Below are 24,964 nucleotides of genomic sequence, written 5' to 3' on the forward strand. Positions count from 1 at the left end.
GATATGGATGATCTTTAACTTGAATTGCAGTTAATAATCTCCCACCTTCGACCTGTCTTTGAGTGAACACTTTACAGTTAGTAAAGTTAGTATTTAACTCAGGATGTAATATCATTTCATTCATTCTTGTCAGAGTGAGTTAAAGTTGAAGGAGGAGCAGATGAAATCCCAGCAGAGAATCCAGGAGAAGCAGAAGAAGGTGCAGGAGCTGAAACAGGCTGTGAACACTATAAAGGTGAGCAGTGAGCAGAGACAGAGCTGCTCCAAGAAACACACACAACATGGACAATGAGTCATTTACAGTCCCAGTAAGAGAGGGAATGATAAATTAGCTTTAAATCTCGTGTGTGTGTGTGTGTGTGTGTGTGTGCCCTAACAGCTCAGTGCACAGACAGCAGTGGAGGACAGTGAGAGGATCTTTACTGAGCTGATCAGCTCCATGGAGAAAAAGCGCTGGGAGGTGACGGAGCTGATCAGAGATCAGGAGAAGGCTGAACTGAGTCGAGCTGAACGACTCCTGGAGCAACTGGAGCAGGAGATTGCTGATCTTCAGAGGAGAGTCACTGAGCTGGAGCAGCTTTCACACACCCACGATCACATCCATTTCCTCCAGGTAACACTCATTGTCTGATATCACTTGCACTGTGGTCTGAGAATATTCGTCCATCTCGTACACCGCTCCGTTTCCAGTCTCTCAGTGTCTCTTCTGGACGTGGTGACTCATCCATCATTACTGTCCATCAACATGTTTCATTTGATGGAGTGAGGAATTATCTCTCAGAGATGAAAAAGCAATTCAACAAAATCCCTTCATATGGTGAGAGGAAGTAAAATGTTATAAATCCACGCATATACATAAAAAAAGATTTATTGTACTTATCTGAACTTAACATTGTCGCAGCTACCATCTGAAAGATATTGTACTTATACAGTTCATCAGTCATATTAAGATCATTTATTTTGCCAATATTCATAAATTCAAACATCGTGTTTCCTAAAATCACACTCTGATCATTGTATATTATTCCACCTCCATTTTCTCTCCGTCACAGCAATTTGGATGAATTTACCTTCAGAGCTGAAGACTCGAGAAGATTTTCTACAATGTATGTATGCATCTCTCTCTCTCTCGCTCTCTCTCTCTCTCTCTCTCACACACACACACACACACACACACACACACAGTGCTGCCAGATCATTAAGAACATATGTTGTTTTTGGAGACGTTTCCTTCCACAATAAACAGAAGTGAAGAATGGAGGTGTCATGTTGAGTGTCGCTGACAGCACAGCGCTGGTGAAGTTCGATATGTTTGATCCATGAATGTATATGAAGGTTAATAATATTCTAGTCATTTTCTTTCCTGAAGTTTATACAAGAATCAAGTCAAGTTTATTTGTATCGAACTTTTAACAACAGACATTGCCACAAAGCAGCTTTACAGAAAATTAAAGACTTTGACCATGAGCTAATCCATCCATCCATTATCTGTAGCCGCTTATCCTGTGCAGGGTCGTGGGCAAGCTGGGGCCTGGCTGGGTACACCCTGGACAATTCGCCAGATCATTGCAGGGCTAACACATAGAGACAAACAACCATTCACACTCACACCTATGGTCAATTTAGAGCCACCAATTAGCCTAACCTGCATGGAGCACCAAGAGAACATGCAAGCTCCACACATAAAGGCCCCCATCAGCCACTGGGCTTGAACCCAGAACCTTCTTACTGTGAGGCGAGAGTGCTGTACCACTGTGCCACCACATGAGCTAATTTTATCCCTAATTTATCCCCAATGAGCAAGCCTATAGCGACGTTTGCAAGGAAAAACTCCCTCAGGCGACACGAGGAAGAAACCTTTTGAGGAACCAGACTCAAAAGGGAACCCATCCTTATTTGGGTGATAACTGATAGCATGATTATAAATAACTCTCTTCCATAACTGTGTCCTACAGAGCCACAAATTATAACAGTGTAACCAGGAACTTCATTATAGTTTTAACACGAAGTCTGTTTTGTTGAAGTTATAAACTGTTCATTGATGGAAACTTGAGTGCAAAACTGTTCAAGACAACTGCAGTCCTAAAGTTAGCAAGTCAACTGTAGTTCTCAGACATAAATATATTACTGTAAGTGTCCAGAGCGTCTTCTAAGTATGACTTTAGACTGTCCATATGGGACCATCCTCCAGAGGAGTGATGTGATGAGACTCCAGCCAGAAGTAGGGCATCAGGATGGATCAGGCAGGTCCGAGGAGCAGAAGAGGTCAGCATCACTGGTTTCTCAGGATTGACATGTAACTCAACAGAGACAGACAGAAGGAAGATATGAGAGAGAGAGAGAACAAAGGTTGTGAGGTATGCCCAGTGTCACCTTATGAATAAGAACAGTATATATTTTGCGCTGAGTGCAAGCAGGGACTCTGGCAACACTAACTATGACAGCATATTTAAAAGGGAGAGCCAGAAGGTAACACAGGCATGAGGGAGCCCCGGGACATAAATCAGCAGCCACTCCACCATCAACAAACCTGAGTGAGTGAGTGAGTGAGTGGGTGGGTGGGTGAGTGAGTGAGTGAGTGGGTGGGTGGGGGAGTGAGTGGGGGACTGACAACATCCATATATCCCAGTTTACCAAAACACTCTATGCCTGAGGACTCACCAGAGTTACTCCTTTACCGAATAAAAAACTATCTTGACTGAAAAGATATATTTTCAGCCTAGACTTAAACACTGAGACTGTGTCTGAGTCCTGAACACTACTTGGAAGGTTGTTCTATAACTGTGGGGCTTTGTAAGAAAAGGCTCTGCCCCCTGATGTTGCCTTCACTATATGAGGTACCAACAAATAACCTGCACCTGATCTAAGTAGGCATGGCAGGTCATAAAGGACCAGAAGTTCGTTCAGGTACTGTGGCACAAGACCATTCAGTGCTTTAAAGGTCAATAGTAGTATTGTATAATCAATACGAAATTTGATTGGGAGCCAATGCAGTGTGGATAAGACAGGGGTGATGGGGTCATATCTTCTAGTTCTAGTAAGGACCGTTGTTGCTGCATTTTGAACTAACTGGAGCTTGTTTATGCACTTATTGGAACATCAGACAGTAAGGCATTACAGTAATCCAACCTGGACATAACGAAAGCATGAACTAGTTTTTCTGCATCTTAGTGACATTAAATTTCTTATCTTAGCGATATTTCTGAGATAAAAGAAAGCTATCTGGATAATTTTATCATTATGAGTTTCAAATGAAAGACTGGAGTCGATGATCACACTGAGGTCTTTTACTGCTGCACATGAAGAAACAGAAACAGAAAGGTCATCCAGAGTTACTGTGTAATCAGAAAACTTACTTCTAGCTGCATGTGTTCCTAGTACAAGTACTTGTGTCTTGTCAGAATTAAGCAGAAGGAAGTTAATAAGCATCCAGTGTCTAATGTCCTTTACACATTCCTCAATTCTATTAAGCTGATGTGTCTCATCTGGCTTTGCAGAAACTTACAACTGTGTGTCATCAGCATAACAGTGGAAACTAATACCATGCTTACGAATAATATCACCAAGAGGTAACATATATAAAGAAAAAAGCAGTGGACCTAAGACAGAACCTTGTGGAACACCAAAGTTTACCTCAGCATGCATAGAAAAATTACCATATCCATCAAGAAACTGATAGCGATTAGTTAAATAAGAGCTGAGCCAGGAGAGGGCCGTTCCCTTAACTCCCACAACATTTTCTAGTCTATCCAGGAAAATGGAATGATCAATAGTGTCAAAGTCTGCACTAAGGTCAAGCAACACAAGCAGCGAGACACAGTCCAGACCAGATGCCAACAACAGGTCATTTACTACTTTAACCAGTGCTGTCTCTGTGCTATGATGAGGTCTAAATCCTGACTGATACATTTCATGGTTGTTATTCCAATGTAAATATGAGCATAACTGCTGTGCCACAGCTTTTTCTAGAATCTTGGAGATAAAGGGGAGGTTTGATAATGGCCTTTCATTGGGCTGACAGGGGTCAAGGTCAGGTTTTTTAATCAGGGGTTTGATAAATGCAAGTTTAAAGGATTTGCGTATGTAGCCAATTCTAAGGGAAGAAATGATTATTTCTAGAAGAGCTTAAATTGCTTCTGGTATTATCTGTTTGAAGAGACATGTAGGTAAGGGATTAGTACACAAGAAGAAAATTTTGATGTGGAAATTAATGAAATTAATTTGATTTCTCGAAGAGGAGTAAAACATTCTAATTGCTGAGCTTATACAGTTATATTGTTAACGACTGGGATATTTAAGTTGTCTGGGCTTAAATGAGTAGTTTGAATTTTTTTGTTGGATATTTTCAATTTTGTGATTGAAAAAAATTATGAAGTTGTTGCTGCTGCATATTGCAGGTGCATGTGTGTCTGTAGTGGTCTTTTTCTTAGTTAATTTTGCTACAGTATTAAAAAGGAATCTAGGATTATTTTTGTTATCTTTGATTAGGGTGGAGAGATACATTGATCTTGCAGCACTCGGAGCTTTTCTATACTTCAGGAAGCTCTCCTTCCATGCTAATTTGAATACGACCAATTCTACAAGGAATATCATCTAATTATGTAATCTCCTGCTCTCTCTCTCTCTCTGATATAATGTGTAAGAAACTGAGGGTGTGAGAGAGTGTCAATATGAGGCACTAATGAATTACTGGTTTAATTATGACTCATTGTACCCCAGTGTTTAATACACGATAAACTTTATTGCGCAACATCTCTTTTCTTTCAGATTTCTGTTATCTGACTCTGGATCCCAACACGGCACATGGTTCCCTCCGTCTGTGTGAGAAGGACAGAGCGGTGAGACGCAGTTATAAAGAGAAGCCGTTCCCTTGTCACCCTGAGAGGTTTACCTCCATCGCTCAGGTGTTGTGTAAGGAGAGTGTGTGTGGACGCAGTTACTGGGAGGTGGAAAGGAGCAGTGAGGGATGTGTGTACATCTCAGTCTCATATAAAGGGACCAATAAAAAAGAGCAGCCCAGACGGACCATATTTGGGTACAACGATCAGTCGTGGAGTCTGGTGTGTTCTCGGACTCCTCTTCATTTCTATCACAACAACATTAAGACCGAGTTCGGAGTTCCGTCACCTTCCAGAATAGGAGTGTATGTGGATCACAGTGCAGGAACTCTGTCCTTCTACAGCGTCTGTGACAGGATGAAGCTCCTCCACAGAGTCCACACCACATTCACTCAGCCTCTATACGCTGGGTTTACTCTGTGGGCTCCTGAATCAGTTGTCAGGTTTTCTGATCCACAATAATGGATCATTAATGTATAGTATCCTGTACTGAGTGCTGCGGAGTTCTGGTCTGAAGGTGTTGATTAATTCCCTATAACAGCAGCTCTGACAGTAGTGCAGCTGCAAATCATTAGTGTTTCTATAGTAACAGCTCGTGTGTGTTTCTCACAAGCATTTCACCTAAAATACTCTCTTACCGCCACTCGACATGAACATGGTGGTCTCTGAAAGACTATACAGGCATCTGCCCAGGAGGTTGTGCCAGTTTTAGGGCTTGAGCAGTTTTTCGTCTCTTGTGTCTCTCATCCTTTGATTTCCGTCGATCGGATTCAAAGGTCTCAACTCCATTGCAGACCACACACCTCCAGAGCAGTCTATCAGTTGGTGCTGTAGCCAATCAATAATCCCACACTCTTTAAAAGTTCTCTTTAGGGCATCCTTGTATCTCTTCTTAGGAGCACCAATGCTTCTCATTCCTGTGGATCGCTGACTGAAGAAAAGCTGTTTTGGAAGTTGTTTTGCATCCATTTTAACAACATGTCCATACCACCTCAGCCTATTTTGCTGAAGCATAGCCTCGATGCTTGTTAAGGAGGCTCTATCAAGAATTGCAGCATTGGTAACACGATCATACCATTGGGCGTTCATGATGGATCGTACCGTGGGCATCTTCAGTGAAATTTCTCAAGTTGTTTTACTTGATATTGGTACGTAGTCCATGTTTTTGACCCATACAGGAGCATTGGTATTATAGTGGCATTATAGACTCTTATTTTAGTTTTCAAGTCAAGTTCGTGATGATCAAAATCATGCTTACGTAGCTTGCCAAAAGCTGTTGCTCCAGCACTGATGTTATTAATTTCATGGTCAAGGGAAATATCACCTGACACATAGCTGATGAGATATTTAAAGTGTGGGACTACCTTAAGAACAGTTCCATCCACAGAAATTTCAGGTTGGGTGGTGATTGGGATTGAGGTGTCAGAGGCAGGTCGACACACAACCTCTGTTTTAGTGCAGTTCAGTGATAGCCTGAGTCTTTTGTAGGCTTCTGCAAAGGCATCTGTGATTCTCTGCAAGCCAGCTTCTGAGTATGAACAGAGTGCAGCATCATCAGCATACTGAAGTTCCACAACTGAGGCTGTAGACACCTTACTTTTAGCTTGCAAATGATGTAGGTTGTACCATTGTATTGATAAACTATCTGTATTCCATGATAAGAAGAAGAAGAACAACTTTATTCATCAACATGTACACTTGTGAAATTCCTCTCTGCATTTAACCCATCTGAAGTAGTGAACGCACACGTGAGCAATGAGCACAAACACGTACTCAGAGCAGTGGGCAGCCGTGCTACAGCAGCCAGGGAGCAGTTAGGGGTTAGGTGCCTCGCTCAAGAGCACCTCAGCCTAAGGGCACCCCATGTTAACCTAACGACATGCCTTTGGGCTCTGGTGGAAACCAGAGCACCTGGAGGAAACCCACGCAGACTCCACACAGAAAGGCCCCCGTCAGCCGCTGGGCTCAAACCCAGAACCTTCTTGCTGTGAGGTGACAGTCAAGTCAAGTTTATTTGTATAGCGCTTTTAACAAACATTGTCGCAAAGCAGCTTTACAGAATTTGAACGACTTAAAACATGAGCTAATTGTATCCCTAATCTATCCCCAATGAGCAAGCCTGTGGCGACGGTGGCAAGGAAAAACTCCCTCAGACTACATGAGGAAGAAACCTCGAGAGGAACCAGACTCAAAAGGGAACCCATCCTCATTTGGGCAACAACAGACAGCCTGACTATAATATTAACAGTTTTAACATGAGGACAGTTTCGTTGATGTTATAATTCTTCATTGATGGAAACTTGAGTGCAAAACTGTTCATGATAACTGCAGTCCTAAAGTTAGCAAGTCAACTTTAGTCCTCAGCCATAAAAGCATTACTGTAAGAGTCCAGAGCGTCCTCCAGGTACAAGTCCAGTAACAGTGCTAACCACTATACCACCGTGCTGCCCAGATTATGCAGATTCGGCTTGGCTACATGCAGGACAGCACCTGTGAAGAGAGCAAACAATGTAGTGGCTACACAGCTTTGTATTACACTAACTTTCACAGGAAAAGGTTCCAGTTCTTCATCTTCACAGAGAACAGAAACAGTCATCCCATCATGGAGAAGACGAATCATTGTGATCAGTTTACTGGGCACCAGGAATTCTCCAAAGAACCTCTCTATTCACTGAGAGCAAGAGATACTAAGAAATACTGAAGAACGTAGAACTCCAGCATCATGAAGCTGAGAAATTTACTGGACTTACTGTCTTTTTTTTTTTAACGAGACTAAAAAGCTGCTGTTCCATTAAACCCAGTTACAGTATGACACACAGCAGGGACCGAATAAACCATTCATCTCATCATGAATCAATATTATTGATTATATTTATGATAAGACAAGTTTTCAGTCTGTTCTGATGAGTTCAGCAAAAATATTGAAAATGGTTCATTTCTTGCAGCGTCACGTGTCCATGAGCATCCTCTAGTGGTCAGAAATGATAAGACAAGTTTAAATTGCAGTCATTTAAATTTAATGAATAAATCACTCAATTTTTCATTTTCTGAAAATTTATAAAGAAATAAATGGCTAAAGTGAGATAAAGGAATTCTTTAAAGTGAATTTGATTTTATTGTCGCCTACACATGAATGTTAAATGGTAAATGTGGCCAGAGATCGATTTCTGTACTTCAATAGAAAGTATCATGTATGTCATTTATGTTCTTTTCCCATTTTGTCCTTTCTTTCTGCGGTTAAATCACATTTTAAAATCAGAACTCCAGATAGAATTCTATAATATGCGAATACAATCGAGTTGTTATTTGGAGGCTCAGTTTTACAGAGTAGCACCACATCACTGAAACACAACAACAACAACAAAACCCAGCAGCCTTTCAACATCAATTCTGTATCTTCACTAAAAGACACACAAGAGGATTTACAGCAGGACCGTGTCTTACTACAAGCACTAAAAACTACCACATTGTGTTCATTAAGGATGGAAATAAAGCAGAAATATTTCACTGTCATCTGCACTTCAGTGTCATTTGTTCTGCTGAAATATTTTCCTCATTCTGCCAGTTTGGAATTTAGTGAGGAGTGAAAATGAATCGAAATAAATGACTTTATTACCACAAGGGGAGTCAAAACCTGATTTGATTTATTTTGCATTGTTTATTGCTAATAGAAGTCCCACTTTCTCATGAACAGATTGTTGAGATGGAAATGAAGTCAGTAGATGAACATGTTTGAGATCAGAGATCCTGAGTCGCCTCAATCAGTCATTAGATGTGTCTTTGAGAAGTAGGAGATCACTGGAGAACCAGGAGGAAACCCACACTGACACGGGTCATTTTAACATTGTTAACAGACTGAAATGAATCTCCTGAAAGGCAGAAGAAAGAAATCTGCGAGTAGTGTTAACACAAGACTTTATCTAATCCCAGTCAGTGCAGGGTTCAAACCCCATCCACCAGAAATATCATTAAAATCAAAGGGAAAGGCAGAGACGAGGCGAGATCATCAACAGGAGATCTATCCAGAATAAACACGGCTCACAACTGAGGAGATTTAATAACACACTGGAAGGGTTCACAGTTACTGTAGGATCATTGTGCATTTTATAACAACAGACAGGAAATGAGTGGAGGAAGTGAAGTTATTCAAAATGTGTAAAGGCGCCCTCTGGTGGTCTGGAGGAGAAATGTCCAGGTTAAATATTAGTGTTCATCCACGTTTCTTTTATTTTTATTTGTGAACACACAGGTCTAAAATAATTTTACTTCAATGAGCTGTTACTATAGAAACAAGAACGTATTAGAGCAAGCCCATTAATAAAAACCTGCACTATTGTCAGAGCTGCTGTTATAGAAAATTAATCAACACCTTCTGACCAATCAGAATAGACAACTGGAACATAATTGTTTTGTTTTTTGCTTTATTTGATTGAAAATTAAAAGGATTTAAAAAAAAAGTTTTTCCAACAATCATGTTGAGAATCTAAATCAGGAGTCAGAGCACAGACAGATCCAGTTCACAGAGACAGATTTATCATCATTATTCACACACACAATATATGACAACATTAAAAGAGATGATTTTTGGAGGAAAGTCAGTTGTAGGTTTACAGTGATTTTCACAAACACATATTTAAGACACTGTAGTTATTTCCCACAGATTAAATCATCTAAAAATATCCATCCAAAGTGGAGAAAAACCCCGTTGCGTATCAATCCAGCGGCTTGCTGACATCCTGACCTCAGTATTAAAAGCTTCTGTCTGAAAATGAGTTCAGCACAGAAACTCCATCACTGGGGGAAACTTTATTCTCCTGTGCTCTTATCTTTTATTCTGCAAAGCTTTGACTGTAATATTTGAATAAAAATCCCAAACTCACAGATAAACCTGGATTTATAAGGTTCTATCTGCGGGCCAATCATCATCCAGGCTGAATATGGGATGAACACGACATCGGCATATTTTATAATCTAAATATTAAAATGAGTGTTTTTGTGCAGCTGGATTGTGTTCTAGTGAAACAGACGACTGAGCAACAACGTGGCAACGTGCAGGAATTTTACAGAAAACACGACACACTTTTATTCTGGATCACACAATCTCACTGTAGAACCAGAAACCCAGAAGAGCCCGAACCCAAACCCAGCGTATAGAGTCTGAGTGAATGTGGTGTGGACTCTGTGGAGGAGCTTCATCGTGTCAGAGACGCTGTAGAAGGACAGAGTTCCTGCACTGTGATCCACATACACTCCTATTCTGGAGGGGGATGGAACTCTGAGATCAGTCTCAATGCTGTTGTGCCAGAAAGAGAGAGAAGAAGAAGAAGAACACCACAGACTCCAGGACTGATTGTTGAACCCAAACCCACACTCATTACCCGGTCCTTTCCTGCTGATGTCTTTATATGAGACTGATATGTCCACAACACCACCAGCACCGCTCCACTCCACCTCCCAGTAACAGCGTCCACACACACTCTCCTTACACAACACCTGACACCAGTAATCAAATCTCTCTGGATGATCAGAGTAACGCTGCTCTCTCTCACTGACTCTCACCGCTCTGTTCTTCTCAGACAGAATGAGGCGACGATGCGCCGTGTTGGGATCCAGAGTCAGATAACAGAAATCTAAAATAAAAGAGAAAAACAAACTGAACAATGTGAACATGAATATCCGCGCTGGGGGCGTGGTCACGAAAACAGCAGTTCGGTTGCAGTGAAAACTTTTCTCTGTAGAACCCTGTCACTCCCCCCTCCCCCCACTCTGGGCTCAAGAACACAACAAAAGGGCAATAATATCACAACAGCCAATCAGAATCCAGATACGACAACCAATCAGAATTCAGATACATTCACTTGCCAAGTAAAATTGTAACCTGTCAAAGTTCTCGAGCCCTCGTGCTGTTTTACCGTTAGATCAATCACTTATCAGCTTAAACTAGCGTTCTAAACCTAGTTAAAGATCCCACAGAAGAGAGCGACTCCCCCTGCCAGCCTCATGGAACTGAATAAGTTGACTTAATTAAAAAGTTGACTGTTCTATGAAAGGGTGTATTTGCATGATCATTATTATTTTACTAGTGGCATAAAATTGTCTTGAAAAGACGTCAACAATAATATCGTTTATCACAATAATTTCTGAGACAATATATCGTCCAACAAAATTTGTTATCGTGACAGGCCCAGAAGTGTGTGTGTGTGTGTGTGTGTGTGTGCTTTAGATGTACATTTCAGAAACTCTTCTCTGCTCTGTGGTTCTGGTTCTGAAATGATCTGAACTGCTGCAGCTGTGGAGAGAAAAATAGAAACATGAGTTTGTGTAAAAGATGGAAAGAGTTGAAAGTGATCCAGTCAGTTTATTCATTTTAAATCAGTGTTTTAGTTCAAAGTGTCGGGTGAATAAAGTGTCTGCAGAAAAGAAAGCAGGAGCATCGCTAAGAAATAACACATCACTGTGTTTCTCCAGCAGGAACAGCTCCTCTTACCATGTGGAGGGATTTTGTTGAATTCCTTCTCACAGAATTCCTCGAGTCTCTTTTTCAGATCTGAGAGAGAATTCCTCACTCCATCAAATGAGAGATGTTGATGGACAGTGACGCTGGATGTGTGAAAATCTGGTCTGTGAAGTGGAGGAGAGTGACGTCCAGAAGCTAAAACCTACAGAAAGCAAATGAAATGTAAAACCCACTTGTGATGTCAGACAGGGACATTTATTGTTCCCTTAATGAGAGGTGTTTTAGAGAGTGTGTGAGGAACAGCTGGCTCTGTAGATCAGACAGTGAGTGTTACCTGGAGGAAATGGATGTGATCGTGTGTGTGTGAAAGCTGCTCCAGCTCAGTGACTCTCCTCTGAAGATCAGCAATCTCCTGCTCCAGTTGCTCCAGGAGTTGTTCAGTTCGACTCAGTTCAGCCTTCTCCTGATCTCTGATCAGCTCCGTCACCTCCCAGCGCTTTTTCTCCATGGAGCTGATCAGCTCAGTAAAGATCCTCTCACTGTCCTCCACTGCTGTCTGTGCACTGAGCTGTTAGGGGACACACACACGAGATTTAAAGCTCATCTATCATTCCCTCTCTTACTGGGACTGTAAATGACTCGTTGTCCATGTTGTGTGTTTTTCTAGGAGCAGCTCTGTCTCTGCTCACTGCTCACCTTTATAGTGTTCACAGCCTGTTTCAGCTCCTGCACCTTCTTCTGCTTCTCCTGGATTCTCTGCTGGGATTTCATCTGCTCCTCCTTTAACTCACTCTGAGGACAAATAAAATACATTCAGCTTTTTATACAGTACGAGCGAACTGGTTCCATATTAATGTCAGTTCAAAGTACATTCATGTTTGGCTCTGAAGGTTATGTACTCTGTGTGTGTGTGTGTGAGAGAGAAATGTTCACTAACTGATCTGGGCTGGGTTTCCCGAAAGCCTCTTAAGGCCAAGAAAGTTTTAAATGACCTCTTAAGATCCATCATCAAGCTTATGTGGTTTTCCCGAACAACATCGTAGCACAAGTCGTCCTTTAGTTTGCTCGGAATTTACGAGAGACCCGGAGCACTCGTTCAAAACAAAGAGCGACTCGCTCGCTGCCGAATCCACAGAATGCGCATGCGGCTCTGAGGGACTCTCACAGTCAGCGGGGGAAACTGGGGTTGAATCTGCTGGTGGTGTTCAATTAGTTTTCTTCTACATTGCAAATACATCGAGTTAATTATCAGAGGTGGACAGTAACGAAGTACATTTACTTGAGTTCTGTACTGAAGTACACTTTTTGAGTATCTGTACTTTACTTGAGTATTTTTTTTTGCAAACTTATGACTTTAACTTCACTTCATTTGAAAGACAAATATCGTCCTTTTTACTCCACTACATTTCTATCAAGGTCCTCGTTACTCGTTACTATGAAGCAGCTTTGAAAGTGGATGTTTTTTTCTTTTCTTTTCTAAAACGTGATTGTTTTTTCCGCAGGTGACACTGAGACAGTCTATCAGTAATCACTAGGGTCACGTCACGTCCATAGACTGGATAAAATCAAGATCAATGATTTCTCCGCAGCATTATTTAACACGATCAGTTGATGGCAGAATGGAAGGAGGCGGTTCTTCTGGGGAATGCACACACCCACGGTTCTATAGCTAGAACCCATGATTCAGTTTTCTGAAAGGAATAAAAGAGTCATTTTGCTTTAAATGTTTGCTTTGTTTGCCTAAAACAGAGCACATCACAGCCGACAAAAACTCGCCATCCCACCTGTGGAAGCATATTGAGGGATATAAACGTTTTATTAGCTTGCAGTGAAGTTGTCTGTGCTTTAAGAGTTAGTGATAATGTTGAATTAACTATGCAGTCTGATTAGTCAAATGATTTTCTGTGGATCTGCCCGCCAAGTTGCCATAGTCTTGTCCATGGCTAATGTTTACACACAGCTAGTTAACTTGGACACTGTTAGTTATGTCCAATACGATTGCCTTTAGCAGCTACTAATGCCTATATAGGGGACGCGAACTGCAAAGACCCACTTTGTCCTGTTGCTCTTTAGACTCCTTCTTATGAGTGAATTCTGGAAAACCACACACAGAGACAACGTTCATTCTTTAAGAGAGTCTCTCAACTCTCTCTTTTGGTCTGAAGGGCAACGTTATCAGGAAACCCACCCCGAACCAGATTACGACCATCACTGAAGATAAATTTAACACTCTGTTCACCAGAACACAGACAATTTTAATCAGCTTTTACAGAATCCTTCTGATTGAGACACACATTGAAATTAAAGTTCAAATCATATCACTGACTAAAGCACCTGTTTCTAGATGGGAAACTATAATTAAGATGATTTAATTCTGGAAAGATTTCTAGTTCTCACCTGTTTCTCAGCTCTTTCTGTTGCAACTGAAACAGCGTCATGGTCTTTATGTTTCTCCAACATGCACAAATAACAGATGCAGGTTTGATCAGTACGACAGTAGATCTTCAGCACTTCACCATGTTCAGAGCAGATCTTCTCTTGGAGTTTTGCTGAGGCTTCAATTAATGTGTGTTTTTTCAAAGCAGGAACTTCAAGATGAGGTTTCAGATGAATTTCACAAAATGACGTCAAACAAATCAGACAGGACTTGACAGCTTTGTGTTTTCTCCCGGTGCAGAAATCACACTCCACATCTCCAGGTCCAGCGTAACAGTGAGCAGGAGAAGCAGCTTGGACTTCAGTCTTCTTCAGTTTCTCCACCACTTCATCCAGCATGTTGTTTCTGCGTAGAACAGGCCTTGTCGTGAAAGTGTCTCTGCACTGAGGACAGCTGTAGACGCCCTTCTGATCCTCCTGATCCCAGCAGCCATTAATACACACCTTACAGAAACTGTGACCACAGGGGATAGCCACCGGATCCTTCAGGAGATCCAGACACACTGGACACATGAACTGGTCCACAGAAAGCTGATCTACTGAAATACTGGCCTCAGCCATTTTCCTGAAATCGCAATGAGAGAGAGAGAGAGATCAGTTTTGTTTTCTCTGAAATGACAAGTTACTTCCTGGTTCTGTGTGTGAAAGAGAGAGAGAGAGAGGAGGAGCACAAACACAGAGAGATCATGAGCACTCCTCTATTAACCATTTCATCTCCCTTCAGTGCAGAAATTTAACCCATGTAGCCGCACTGATTAGGATTAATTTCATGAAATACTCACAGAATGGATCTTAATTTTCTGGACTTTTCCACCTACTGACACCTCAAGCACAACTTTCAGCCTTGTTGATAAATTACAATTGTTTCACTTGAGCAGCTTTTTCCTTGTGACATCTTTAAAGTGATCTTCATCCCTAAAGAATGTTGGAGCCATTTTAAAAGTGAGGAGGACGCAGCTGTCAGGAAGGAAAACCATATTTTATTGATTTTGCATTGTTTATTGCGAAAAGAAATCACAAAAGTGGACCTTTTTTTCAACATAATCTCCTTTTCACTCAGTATGAGCGCTCCAGGCTTAACAAGAGCCTGAACTCTTCATGACCTGCTGTTTGTGGAAACTAATCCACTTTGTGTTGATTCACATCCCACCACCTCATCACAGATTAGTTTCCTGGAGCAGCATGCCTCATCCTGTTTTATTCCTTACATCATGATTTATCAAGAACATTATTCCTGGTTGATGAAGAATTCTTTCTCATGAACAGATTGTTGAGATGCAAATGAAGTTGGTAGATGAATATGTTTGAGATCAGAGATCCTGAGTCGCCTCAATCAGTCATTAGACGTGTCTTTGAGAAGTAGGAGAACACTGGAGAACCAGGAGGAAACCCACACTGACACAGGTCATTTTACCTTTGGGTCATTTTAACATTGTTAACAGACTGAAATGAATCTCCTGAAAGGCAGAAGAAAGAAATCTGCTAGTAGTGTTAACACAAGACTTGATCTAATCCCAGTCAGTACAGGGCTCAAACCCCATCCACCAGAAATATCATTAAAATCAAAGGGAAAGGCAGAGACGAGGCGAGATCATCAACAGGAGATCTATCCAGAATAAACACGGCTCACAACTGAGGAGATTTACTAACACACTGGAAGGGTTCACAGTAACAACTTCTTTCTTGTGTTGAAAGGCAGTCAGCATCCTTATTGTTGCATTGCTGCCACCTTCTGGATCAATTCCTTGCACCATTATACAGTGTCTTGCAAAAGTATTTATCCCCCTTGGTGTTTGTCCTGTTTTGTCGCATTACAAGCTGGAATTAAAATGGATGTTTTGGAGGGTTAGCACCATTTGATTTACAAACCATGCCGACCACTTAAAAGGTGAAAATTGTTGTTTTATTGTGACATAAACAATATTTAAGATAAAAAAGACAGAAATCTGGAGTGTGCATAAGAATTCACCCCCAAAGTCAATACTTTGTAGAGACACCTTTTGCTGCAATTACAGCTGCAAGTCTCTTGGGGTATGTCTCTATTAGCTTAGCACATCTAGCTCCTGGGATTTTTGCCCTTTCCTCAAGGCAAAACTGCTCCAACTCCTTCAAGTTAGATGGGTTGCATTGGTGTACAGCAATCTTCAAGTTATGCCACAGATTCTCAATTGGATTGAGGTCTAGGCTTTGATGAGGCCATTCCAAGATATTTAAATGTTTCCCTTTAAACCACTCCAGTGTAGCTTTAGCAGTATGTTTAGGATCGTTGTCCTGCTGGAATGTGAACTTTTCTCTCAGTCTCAAACCTCTGGCTGACTCAAACAGGTTTTCCTCCAGAATTGCCCTGTATTTAGTGCCATCCATCTTTCCTTCAGTCCTGACCAGCTTTCCTGTCCCTGCAGACGAAAAAGATCCCCACAGCATGATGCTGCCACCACCATGCTTCACTGTAAGAATGGTGTTCTCAGGGTGATGGGTTTGCGCCACACAGGGTGATGGGTTTGTGTTTCCCATGATGGCCAAAAAGATCAATTTTGGTCTCATCTGACCAGAGAATCTTCTTCCATGTGTTTGGGGAGTCTGCCACATGCTGTTGGGCAAACTCCAAACATGTTTTTTATTATTATTATTTTTTTTCTGTAAGTAATGGCTTTTTTTTCCTGGCCACTCTTCCATAAAGCCCTGCCCACTCTGTGAAGTGTACGACTTAAAGTGGTCCTATGGACAGATACTCCCATCTCTGCTGTGGATCTTTGCAGCTCCTTCAGTGTTATCGTTGGTGTCTTTGTTGCATCTCTGATTAATGCCCTCCTTCCCCGGTCTGTGAGTTTTGTTGGGCGGGGCCTTCTCTTGTCAGGTTTGTAGTGGTGCCATATTCTTTCCATTTTGCTATAATGAATTTAATGGCATGCCATGGGATATTCAAAATTTGGGATATTTTTTATAACCCAACAATCTATACTTCTCCATAACTTTGTCTCTGACCTGTTTGGAGGCTTTTTGGTTTTCATGTTGTTTGTTTTGTCATGTTACAGAGTCAGGGTCCTTCCAGAATAGGTTGATTTATATAGACACCATGTGACAGATCATGTGACACTGTGATTGCACACAGGTGGCTCTTAATCAACTAATTATGTGACTTATGAAGTGAATTGGTTGGACCAGCTCTTATTTAGGGGTTTCATATGAAAGGGGTGAATACATATGCACACTCCAGATTTCTGGGGTGTTTTCATCTTAATTATTGTATGTGTTACAATAATACAACAATTTTCACCTTTAAAGTGGTCGGCATGTTGTGTAAATCAAATGGTGCTAACCCTCCAAACATCCATTTTAATTCCAGCTTGTAAGGCGACAAAACAGGACAAACACCAAGGGGGATGAATACTTTTGCAAGACACTGTCCAGCAGCTTGCGGACATCCTGACCTCAGTATTAAAAGCTTCTGTCTGAAAATGAGTTCAGCACAGAAACTTCATCGCTGGGGGAAACTTTATTCTCCTGTGCTCTTATCTTTTATTCTGCAAAGCTTTGACTGTAATATTTGAATAAAAATCCCAAACTCACAGATAAACCTGGATTTATAAGGTTCTAAAAGAAAGTAAATTTTATTCAATGAAACACAACATGCATTTAATACAATTCAATACAACCTCTCTCTCTGTCTCTTTCTCTCTCTCTCTCTTTTCTCTCCAAGTCTTCATAATGGATCACCACCAGAACATTAGTGCATCGATGTTAACTGGACTTCCTGCATGTTTGCACCACCTTGATAACTGAAGCTTGATTGTGCATTTTCTGAATCATTTAATGAAACGATGTCAGCTGTATGTAATTCGGCTAAAAAGGAGCAAAAAACAAACAAACAGTGACGAACCATTTGGGAGCTGAACAAGTCGATTCTGACTGTAAATAGATGTTCAGTCCACATTATGTAGAACATTTTGGAATCATTGTTAAATTCACTGCTTATTCATGCAGTGTGACATCCTCATGATACACAACAAGATCTGTTTTTTTGTCTTGTTAACTTCAAGAGAGAGAAAAAAGGAGGCTGGTGAGGGAACAACTCACTTATAGCTGCTATAGAGAGCGTGCACGTGACGTCACGAGGTCACGTGATATTTGTTTATCCGCCATTTTGGACGGCAAGGTCGCGCATAGAACTTAGACGAACCTGTTCTAATTATCAAGTGTGTGGGAGTAGATCTTTCGAGAATGGTTATATCTTGTTCAGCATTTGGTTGTACCAATAGACAGTATTGATGACATCATGTGACCTGAATCTGACGTGTTGTCAGATCTTACGAGTGGAACGAGTGGGAGCTGAGACGGAAAGCCATCAAACTGGTAAGCAGCTCCACCTGAAATACACTGGCATGATTAGATTACGCTCAAGCTGTCCGAAAAGCCCTGAAATAAGTTTAACACGTTATTTTGTTGAATGCACTCCAAGGCGAACCTGCGCCATAAGGTAACCCACTCGACGCGGACTTACCTGAGCCACATGAGGAGACACAACACCACGCAGACGTTCCTTCCAAAAGAAGCCGCCTGCCAGACGAAGAGAGACGGACAGAGTAACGTACCGAGACCTCAAGTCTACCTGGCTGGGCTGAGAGGAGGACCAACCACTCCCATGACCAAACTCGATTTAACTCCAGATGTGCATGAATAGTTAATTTGTTTGTTTGTTAGTTAGACCTAGTATTGAATGTTTGTATTGAATTGTTGCATTCTGGTTTCTGATTGGCCAGAAAATACTGATTAATTTTCTCTGAAAGTTTTGCAGGCGTATATTAATGCACTCGTTTGAATTTATGGTTTTCATAGTACCAGCTCGTTCACAGGGATTTCTACGATGGATGCTAGCCGTAAACTGATTTTAAAAATCATTTATACAGTGATGTTTTCGTAACTGAAGGGAGATGTTCATTTAGCATTTCTGGAAGGAGTCTCCAGTGTAACAGTCAGAGGTGAAGTTTTGTGACACCTTCAGGACAGAGGAGTTTACGCTTCACAGTTTCTTGGTGACAACATGATTTTTTTTGTCTTATTAACTTTAAGAGAAGGATAATAGGCAGGCTGGTGAGGGAACGACTGTTAATGTAACTATAAATGGATAAAAAAACACTATGATGTGAAATTTGTAATTGTTGGCAAATTGCTGTGGTAAAAGAGGAATTGTGGGAGATGATACTTTGGTACCGAATGTCAGTCAAAGCAGCGCGCACACAATTATGAAAATGATCTTATTGGCTCTAATAATATTAAATATTATTATACATGGCGGCACGGTGGTGTAGTGGTTAGCGCTGTCGCCTCACAGCAAGAAGGTCCTGGGTTCGAGCCCCGGGGCCGGCGAGGGCCTTTCTGTGTGGAGTTTGCATGTTCTCCCCGTGTCCGCGTGGGTTTCCTCCGGGTGCTCCGGTTTCCCCCACAGTCCAAAGACATGCAGGTTAGGTTAACTGGTGACTCTAAATTGACCGTAGGTGTGAGTGTGAATGGTTGTCTATGTGTCAGCCCTGTGATGACCTGGTGACTTGTCCAGGGTGTACCCCGCCTTTCGCCCGTAGTCAGCTGGGATAGGCTCCAGCTTGCCTGCGACCCTGTAGAACAGGATAAAGCGGCTAGAGGAGATGAGATGAGATTATTATACATACAGGAGACTTTTTCGATGGAATAAAAACATGTTCTATTCCCTTCCAGTGGGTTTCATTCATTCGGTTTGGTAGCATGCAATATTGTTAGCGTATTGCTTATCCTACGTGTATTACGTCACTCTACCCAATGGAGAATGAGCATTGAATATGGTTTACGATATTGCATGGTTGTCAAGGCAACATGACGTCACACGTCAGAGATGTAAAACTTCCGCGTGAGCGAGCGAGCAACTGTGACAATTTATGAACAAACATAGCTTCTACGATTGCTTCGTTAAATACAGAAGATTTTGAAATAATTTTGAAAGAGAAAGACGCGTTGAACACCCAGAAGGAATGTATAATAATCATAATAATAATAATAATAATAATAATAATAATATTGACTGGCTTTTTTTGTGGTCTATCAGATATATTCCATTCAGCTACTCATCTTTGACTCATTCATTATCATGCTAGCTGAATGGAATATATCTAATATACCACTCAACACCAGACAATATTATTTAATTATCCTGAGGAATAACACAGCAGACTGTGAGGTTACACAAAAATAATCCATGGCAGCATGGATTTACCACTTTACCATCTTTGATTTATTAAAAAGTAGCAGGTGTATAAAATGAGATTGAAGCTTCTGCACACACACACACACACACACACTGTCACACAGCCACACCCCTTTGACAGTATGCACTCCTACTCTTTTTAAAGCTCCACCCACTCTGGCTCTGTGATATCGTATCTCACAGTGCAGCAGGACGCTCATTTCAAGGCACACAATTCCGATCTCTACTGTATGTGTCGCTCTCTGGAAAAATGGCTGAGGCCAGTATTTCAGTAGCTCAGGACCAGTTCATGTGTCCAGTGTGTCTGGATCTCCTGAAGGATCCGGTGACTATCTCCTGTGGTCACAGTTTCTGTAAGGTGTGTATTAATGGCTGCTGGGATCAGGAGGATCAGAAGGGTGTCTACAGCTGTCCTCAGTGCAGAGACACTTTCACTACAAGGCCTGTTCTACGCAGAAACAACATGCTGGATGAAGTGGTGGAGAAACTGAAGAAGAAGACTGAAGACTCATCCTGTTTTTGTGAACACAACACCGAGTCAGGTGCATCAGACAAAGAACAGGTGAGAAGGAGAAATGGTTTCAGACTGAATCCTTCGACATTTTGTTTCTAATCCTGCTTTACTCAGGTCATATGGTGTAAAAATGTCATGACTTCTATTGATTATAAATAATAAATATGTTCCATGTATCCTGTAGATGTGAACAGTTTTACAAGCACATACTGAGTACCTTTGACCTCACTCAGAGAGAGAGCCAGGATATGGATGATCTTTAACTTGAATTGCAGTTAATAATCTCCCACCTTTGACCTGTCTTTGAGTGAACACTTTACAGTTAGTAAAGTTAGTAATTAACTTAGGATGTAATATCATTTCATTCATTCTTGTCAGAGTGAGTTAAAGTTGAAGGAGGAGCAGATGAAATCCCAGCAGAGAATCCAGGAGAAGCAGAAGAAGGTGCAGGAGCTGAAACAGGCTGTGAACACTATAAAGGTGAGCAGTGAGCAGAGACAGAGCTGCTCCTAGAAACACACACAACATGGACAATGAGTCATTTACAGTCCCAGTAAGAGAGGGAATGATAAATTAGCTTTAAATCTCGTGTGTGTGTGTGTGTGTGTGTGTGTGTGTGCCCTAACAGTTCAGTGCACAGACAGCAGTGGAGGACAGTGAGAGGATCTTTACTGAGCTGATCAGCTCCATGGAGAAAAAGCGCTGGGAGGTGACGGAGCTGATCAGAGATCAGGAGAAGGCTGAACTGAGTCGAGCTGAACGACTCCTGGAGCAACTGGAGCAGGAGATTGCTGACCTTCAGAGGAGAGTCACTGAGCTGGAGCAGCTTTCACACACACACGATCACATCCATTTCCTCCAGGTAACACTCATTGTCTGATATCACTTGCACTGTGGTCTGAGAATATTCGTCCATCTCGTACACCGCTCCGTTTCCAGTCTCTCAGTGTCTCTTCTGGACGTGGTGACTCATCCATCATTACTGTCCATCAACATGTTTCATTTGATGGAGTGAGGAATTATCTCTCAGAGATGAAAAAGCAATTCAACAAAATCCCTTCATATGGTGAGAGGAAGTAAAATGTTATAAATCCACGCATATACATCAAAAAAGATTTATTGTACTTATCTGAACTTAACATTGTCGCAGCTATCATCTGAAAGATATTGTACTTATACAGTTCATCAGTAATATTAAGATCATTTATTTTGCCAATATTCATAAATTCAAACATCGTGTCTCCTAAAATCACACTCTGATCATTGTATATTATTCCACCTCCATTTTCTCTCCGTCACAGCAATTTGGATGAATTTACCTTCAGAGCTGAAGACTCGAGAAGATTTTCTACAATGTATGTATGCATCTCTCTCTCTCTCTCTCTCTCACACACACACACACACACACACACACACACACACACACACACACACACACACAGTGCTGCCAGATCATTAAGAACGTGTTGTTTTTGGAGACGTTTCCTTCCACAATAAAGAGAAGTGAAGAATGGAGGTGTCATGTTGAGTGTCGCTGACAGCACAGCGCTGGTGAAGTTCGATATGTTTGATCCATGAATGTATATGAAGGTTAATAACATTCTAGTCATTTTCTTTCCTGAAGTTTATACAAGAAGCAAGTCAAGTTTATTTGTATCGCACTTTTAACAACAGACATTGCCACAAAGCAGCTTTACAGAAAATTAAAGACTTTGACCATGAGCTAATCCATCCATCCATTATCTGTAGCCGCTTATCCTGTGCAGGGTCGTGGGCAAGCTGGGGCCTGGCTGGGTGAAAGGTTGGGTACACCCTGGACAATTCGCCAGATCATTGCAGGGCTAACACATAGAGACAAACAACCATTCACACTCACACCTATGGTCAATTTAGAGCCACCAATTAGCCTAAACTGCATGGAGCACCAAGAGAACATGAAAGCTCCACACATAAAGGCCCCCATCAGCCACTGGGCTTGAACCCAGAACCTTCTTACTGTGAGGCGAGAGTGCTGTACCACTGTGCCACCACATGAGCTAATTTTATCCCTAATTTATCCCCAATGAGCAAGCCTATGGCGACGTTTGCAAGGAAAAACTCCCTCAGGCGACACGAGGAAGAAACCTTTTGAGGAACCAGACTCAAAAGGGAACCCATCCTTATTTGGGTGATAACTGATAGCATGATTATAAATAACTCTCTTCCATAACTGTGTCCTACAGAGCCACAAATTATAACTGTGTAACCAGGAACTTCATTATAGTTTTAACACGAAGTCTGTTTTGTTGAAGTTATAAACTGTTCATTGATGGAAACTTGAGTGCAAAACTGTTCAAGACAACTGCAGTCCTAAAGTTAGCAAGTCAACTGTAGTTCTCAGACAAATATATTACTGTAAGTGTCCAGAGCGTCTTCTAAGTGTGACTTTCGACTGTCCATATGGGACCATCCTCCACAGGAGTGATGTGATGAGACTCCAGCCAGAAGTAGGGCATCAGGATGGATCAGGCAGGTCCGAGGAGCAGAAGAGGTCAGCATCACTGGTTTCTCAGGATTGACATGTAACTCAACAGAGACAGACAGAAGGAAGATATGAGAGAGAGAGAGAGAACAAAGGTTGTGAGGTATGCCCAGTGTCACCTTATGAATAAGAACAGTATATATTTTGTGCTGAGTGCAAGCAGGGACTCTGGCAACACTAACTACGACAGCATATTTAAAAGGGAGAGCCAGAAGGTAACACAGGCATGAGGGAGCCCCGGGACATAAATCAGCAGCCACTCCACCATCAACAAACCTGAGTGAGTGAGTGAGTGAGTGAGTGAGAGTGGGGGACTGACAACATCCATATATCCCAGTTTACCAAAACACTCTATGCCTGAGGACTCACCAGAGTTACTCCTTTACCGAATAAAAAACTATCTTGACTGAAAAGATATATTTTCAGCCTAGACTTAAACACTGAGACTGTGTCTGAGTCCTGAACACTACTTGGAAGGTTGTTCTATAACTGTGGGGCTTTGTAAAAAAAGGCTCTGCCCCCTGATGTTGCCTTCACTATATGAGGTACCAACAAATAACCTGCACCTTTTGATCTAAGTAGGCATGGCGGGTCATAAAGGACCAGAAGTTCGTTCAGGTACTGTGGCGCAAGACCATTCAGTGCTTTAAAGGTCAATAGTAGGATTGTATAATCAATACGAAATTTGATTGGGAGCCAGCGCAGTGTGGATAAGACAGGGGTGATGTGGTCATATCTTCTAGTTCTAGTAAGGACCGTTGTTGCTGAATTTTGAACTAACTGGAGCTTGTTTATGCACTTATTGGAACATCCAGACAGTAAGGCATTACAGTCATCCAACCTGGAGGTAAGAAAAGCATGAACTAGTTTTTCTGCATCTTAGTGACATTAAATTTCTTATCTTGGCAATATTTCTGAGATGAAAGAAAGCTATCTAGGTAATGTTATCATTATGAGTTTCAAATGAAAGACTGGAGTCGATGATCACACTGAGGTCTTTTACTGCTGCACATGAAGAAAAAAGCAGTGGACCTAAGACAGAACCTTGTGGAACACCAAACTTTACCTCAGCATGCATAGAAAAATCACCATATACATCAAGAAACTGAGAGTGATCAGTTAAATAAGAGCTGAGTCAGGAGAGGGCCGTTCTCTTAACTCCCACAACATTTTCTAGTCTATCCAGGAAAATGGAATGATCAATAGTGTCAGAGTCTGCACTAAGGTCAAGCAACACAAGCAGCGAGACACTGTCCAGATCAGATGCCAACAACAGGTCATTTACTACTTTAACCAGTGCTGTCTCTGTGCTATGATGAGGTCTAAATCCTGACTGATACATTTCATGGTTGTTATTCCAATGTAAATATGAGCATAACTGCTGTGCCACAGCTTTTTCTAGGATCTTGGAGATAAAGGGGAGGTTTGATAATGGCCTTTCATTGGGCTGACAGGAGTCGAGGTCAGGTTTTTTAATCAGGGGTTTGATAACTGCAAGTTTAAAGGATTTGCATATGTAGCCAATTCTAAGGGAAGAATTGATTATTTCTAGACGAGCTTAAATTGCTTCTGGTATTATCTGTTTGAAGAGACATGTAGGTAAGGGATTAGTACACAAGAAGAAGATTTTGATGTGGAAATTAATGAAATTAATTTGATTTCTCGAAGAGGAGTAAAACATTCTAATTGCTGAGCTTATAAAGTTATATTGTTAACGACTGGGTTATTTAAGTTGTCTGGGCTTAAATGAGTAGTTTGAATTTTTTTGTTGGATATTTTCAATTTTGTGATTGAAAAAAATTATGACGTTGTTGCTGCTGCATATTGCAGGTGCAGGTGTGTCTGTAGTGGTCTTTTTCTTAGTTAATTTTGCTACAGGATTAAAAAGGAATCTAGGATTATTTTTGTTATCTTTGATTAGGGTGGAGAGATACATTGATCTTGCAGCACTAGGAGCTTTTCT

At 41.4% G+C, this 24,964-nt stretch overlaps 3 protein-coding genes across 3 annotated transcripts in view; all 3 read right to left on the minus strand.

Moving 5' to 3' along the window:
* Nucleotides 1-24,964, minus strand: part of LOC132880045 (tripartite motif-containing protein 16-like) — a 542,736-nt gene that overhangs the window by 116,726 nt on the left and 401,046 nt on the right. The gene's annotated exons all lie outside the window — the stretch shown is intronic.
* Nucleotides 9,243-11,058, minus strand: LOC132880293 (stonustoxin subunit beta-like). The gene has a single exon (XM_060913781.1). It carries the CDS (start codon nucleotides 10,506-10,508, stop codon nucleotides 9,921-9,923), a length of 588 nt encoding a protein of 195 aa, XP_060769764.1. The 5' UTR covers nucleotides 10,509-11,058; the 3' UTR covers nucleotides 9,243-9,920.
* LOC132880717 (E3 ubiquitin/ISG15 ligase TRIM25-like) lies at nucleotides 11,520-14,351 on the minus strand. Its single transcript, XM_060913803.1, has 3 exons — nucleotides 13,693-14,351; nucleotides 11,992-12,087; nucleotides 11,520-11,863 (listed from the first exon to the last, which is right to left on the minus strand). Exons 1-3 carry the CDS (start codon nucleotides 14,290-14,292, stop codon nucleotides 11,612-11,614), a joined length of 948 nt encoding a protein of 315 aa, XP_060769786.1. The 5' UTR covers nucleotides 14,293-14,351; the 3' UTR covers nucleotides 11,520-11,611.

This window comes from Neoarius graeffei, chromosome 2, assembly GCF_027579695.1.
Source record: "Neoarius graeffei isolate fNeoGra1 chromosome 2, fNeoGra1.pri, whole genome shotgun sequence".
NCBI lineage: Eukaryota > Metazoa > Chordata > Actinopteri > Siluriformes > Ariidae > Neoarius > Neoarius graeffei.

Excerpts from the sequence above, each read along its gene's own strand:
- LOC132880293 (XM_060913781.1), bottom strand. The coding sequence starts at position 10,508 with ATGTTCACATTGTTCAGTTTGTTTTTCTCTTTTATTTTAGATTTCTGT.
- LOC132880717 (XM_060913803.1), bottom strand. The coding sequence starts at position 14,292 with ATGGCTGAGGCCAGTATTTCAGTAGATCAGCTTTCTGTGGACCAGTTC. Across the intron at positions 12,088-13,692 it reads CAGAAAGAGCTGAGAAACAG|AGTGAGTTAAAGGAGGAGCA; the intron begins GTGAGAACTAGA and ends ATTTGTCCTCAG. Across the intron at positions 11,864-11,991 it reads AGGCTGTGAACACTATAAAG|CTCAGTGCACAGACAGCAGT; the intron begins GTGAGCAGTGAG and ends GTCCCCTAACAG.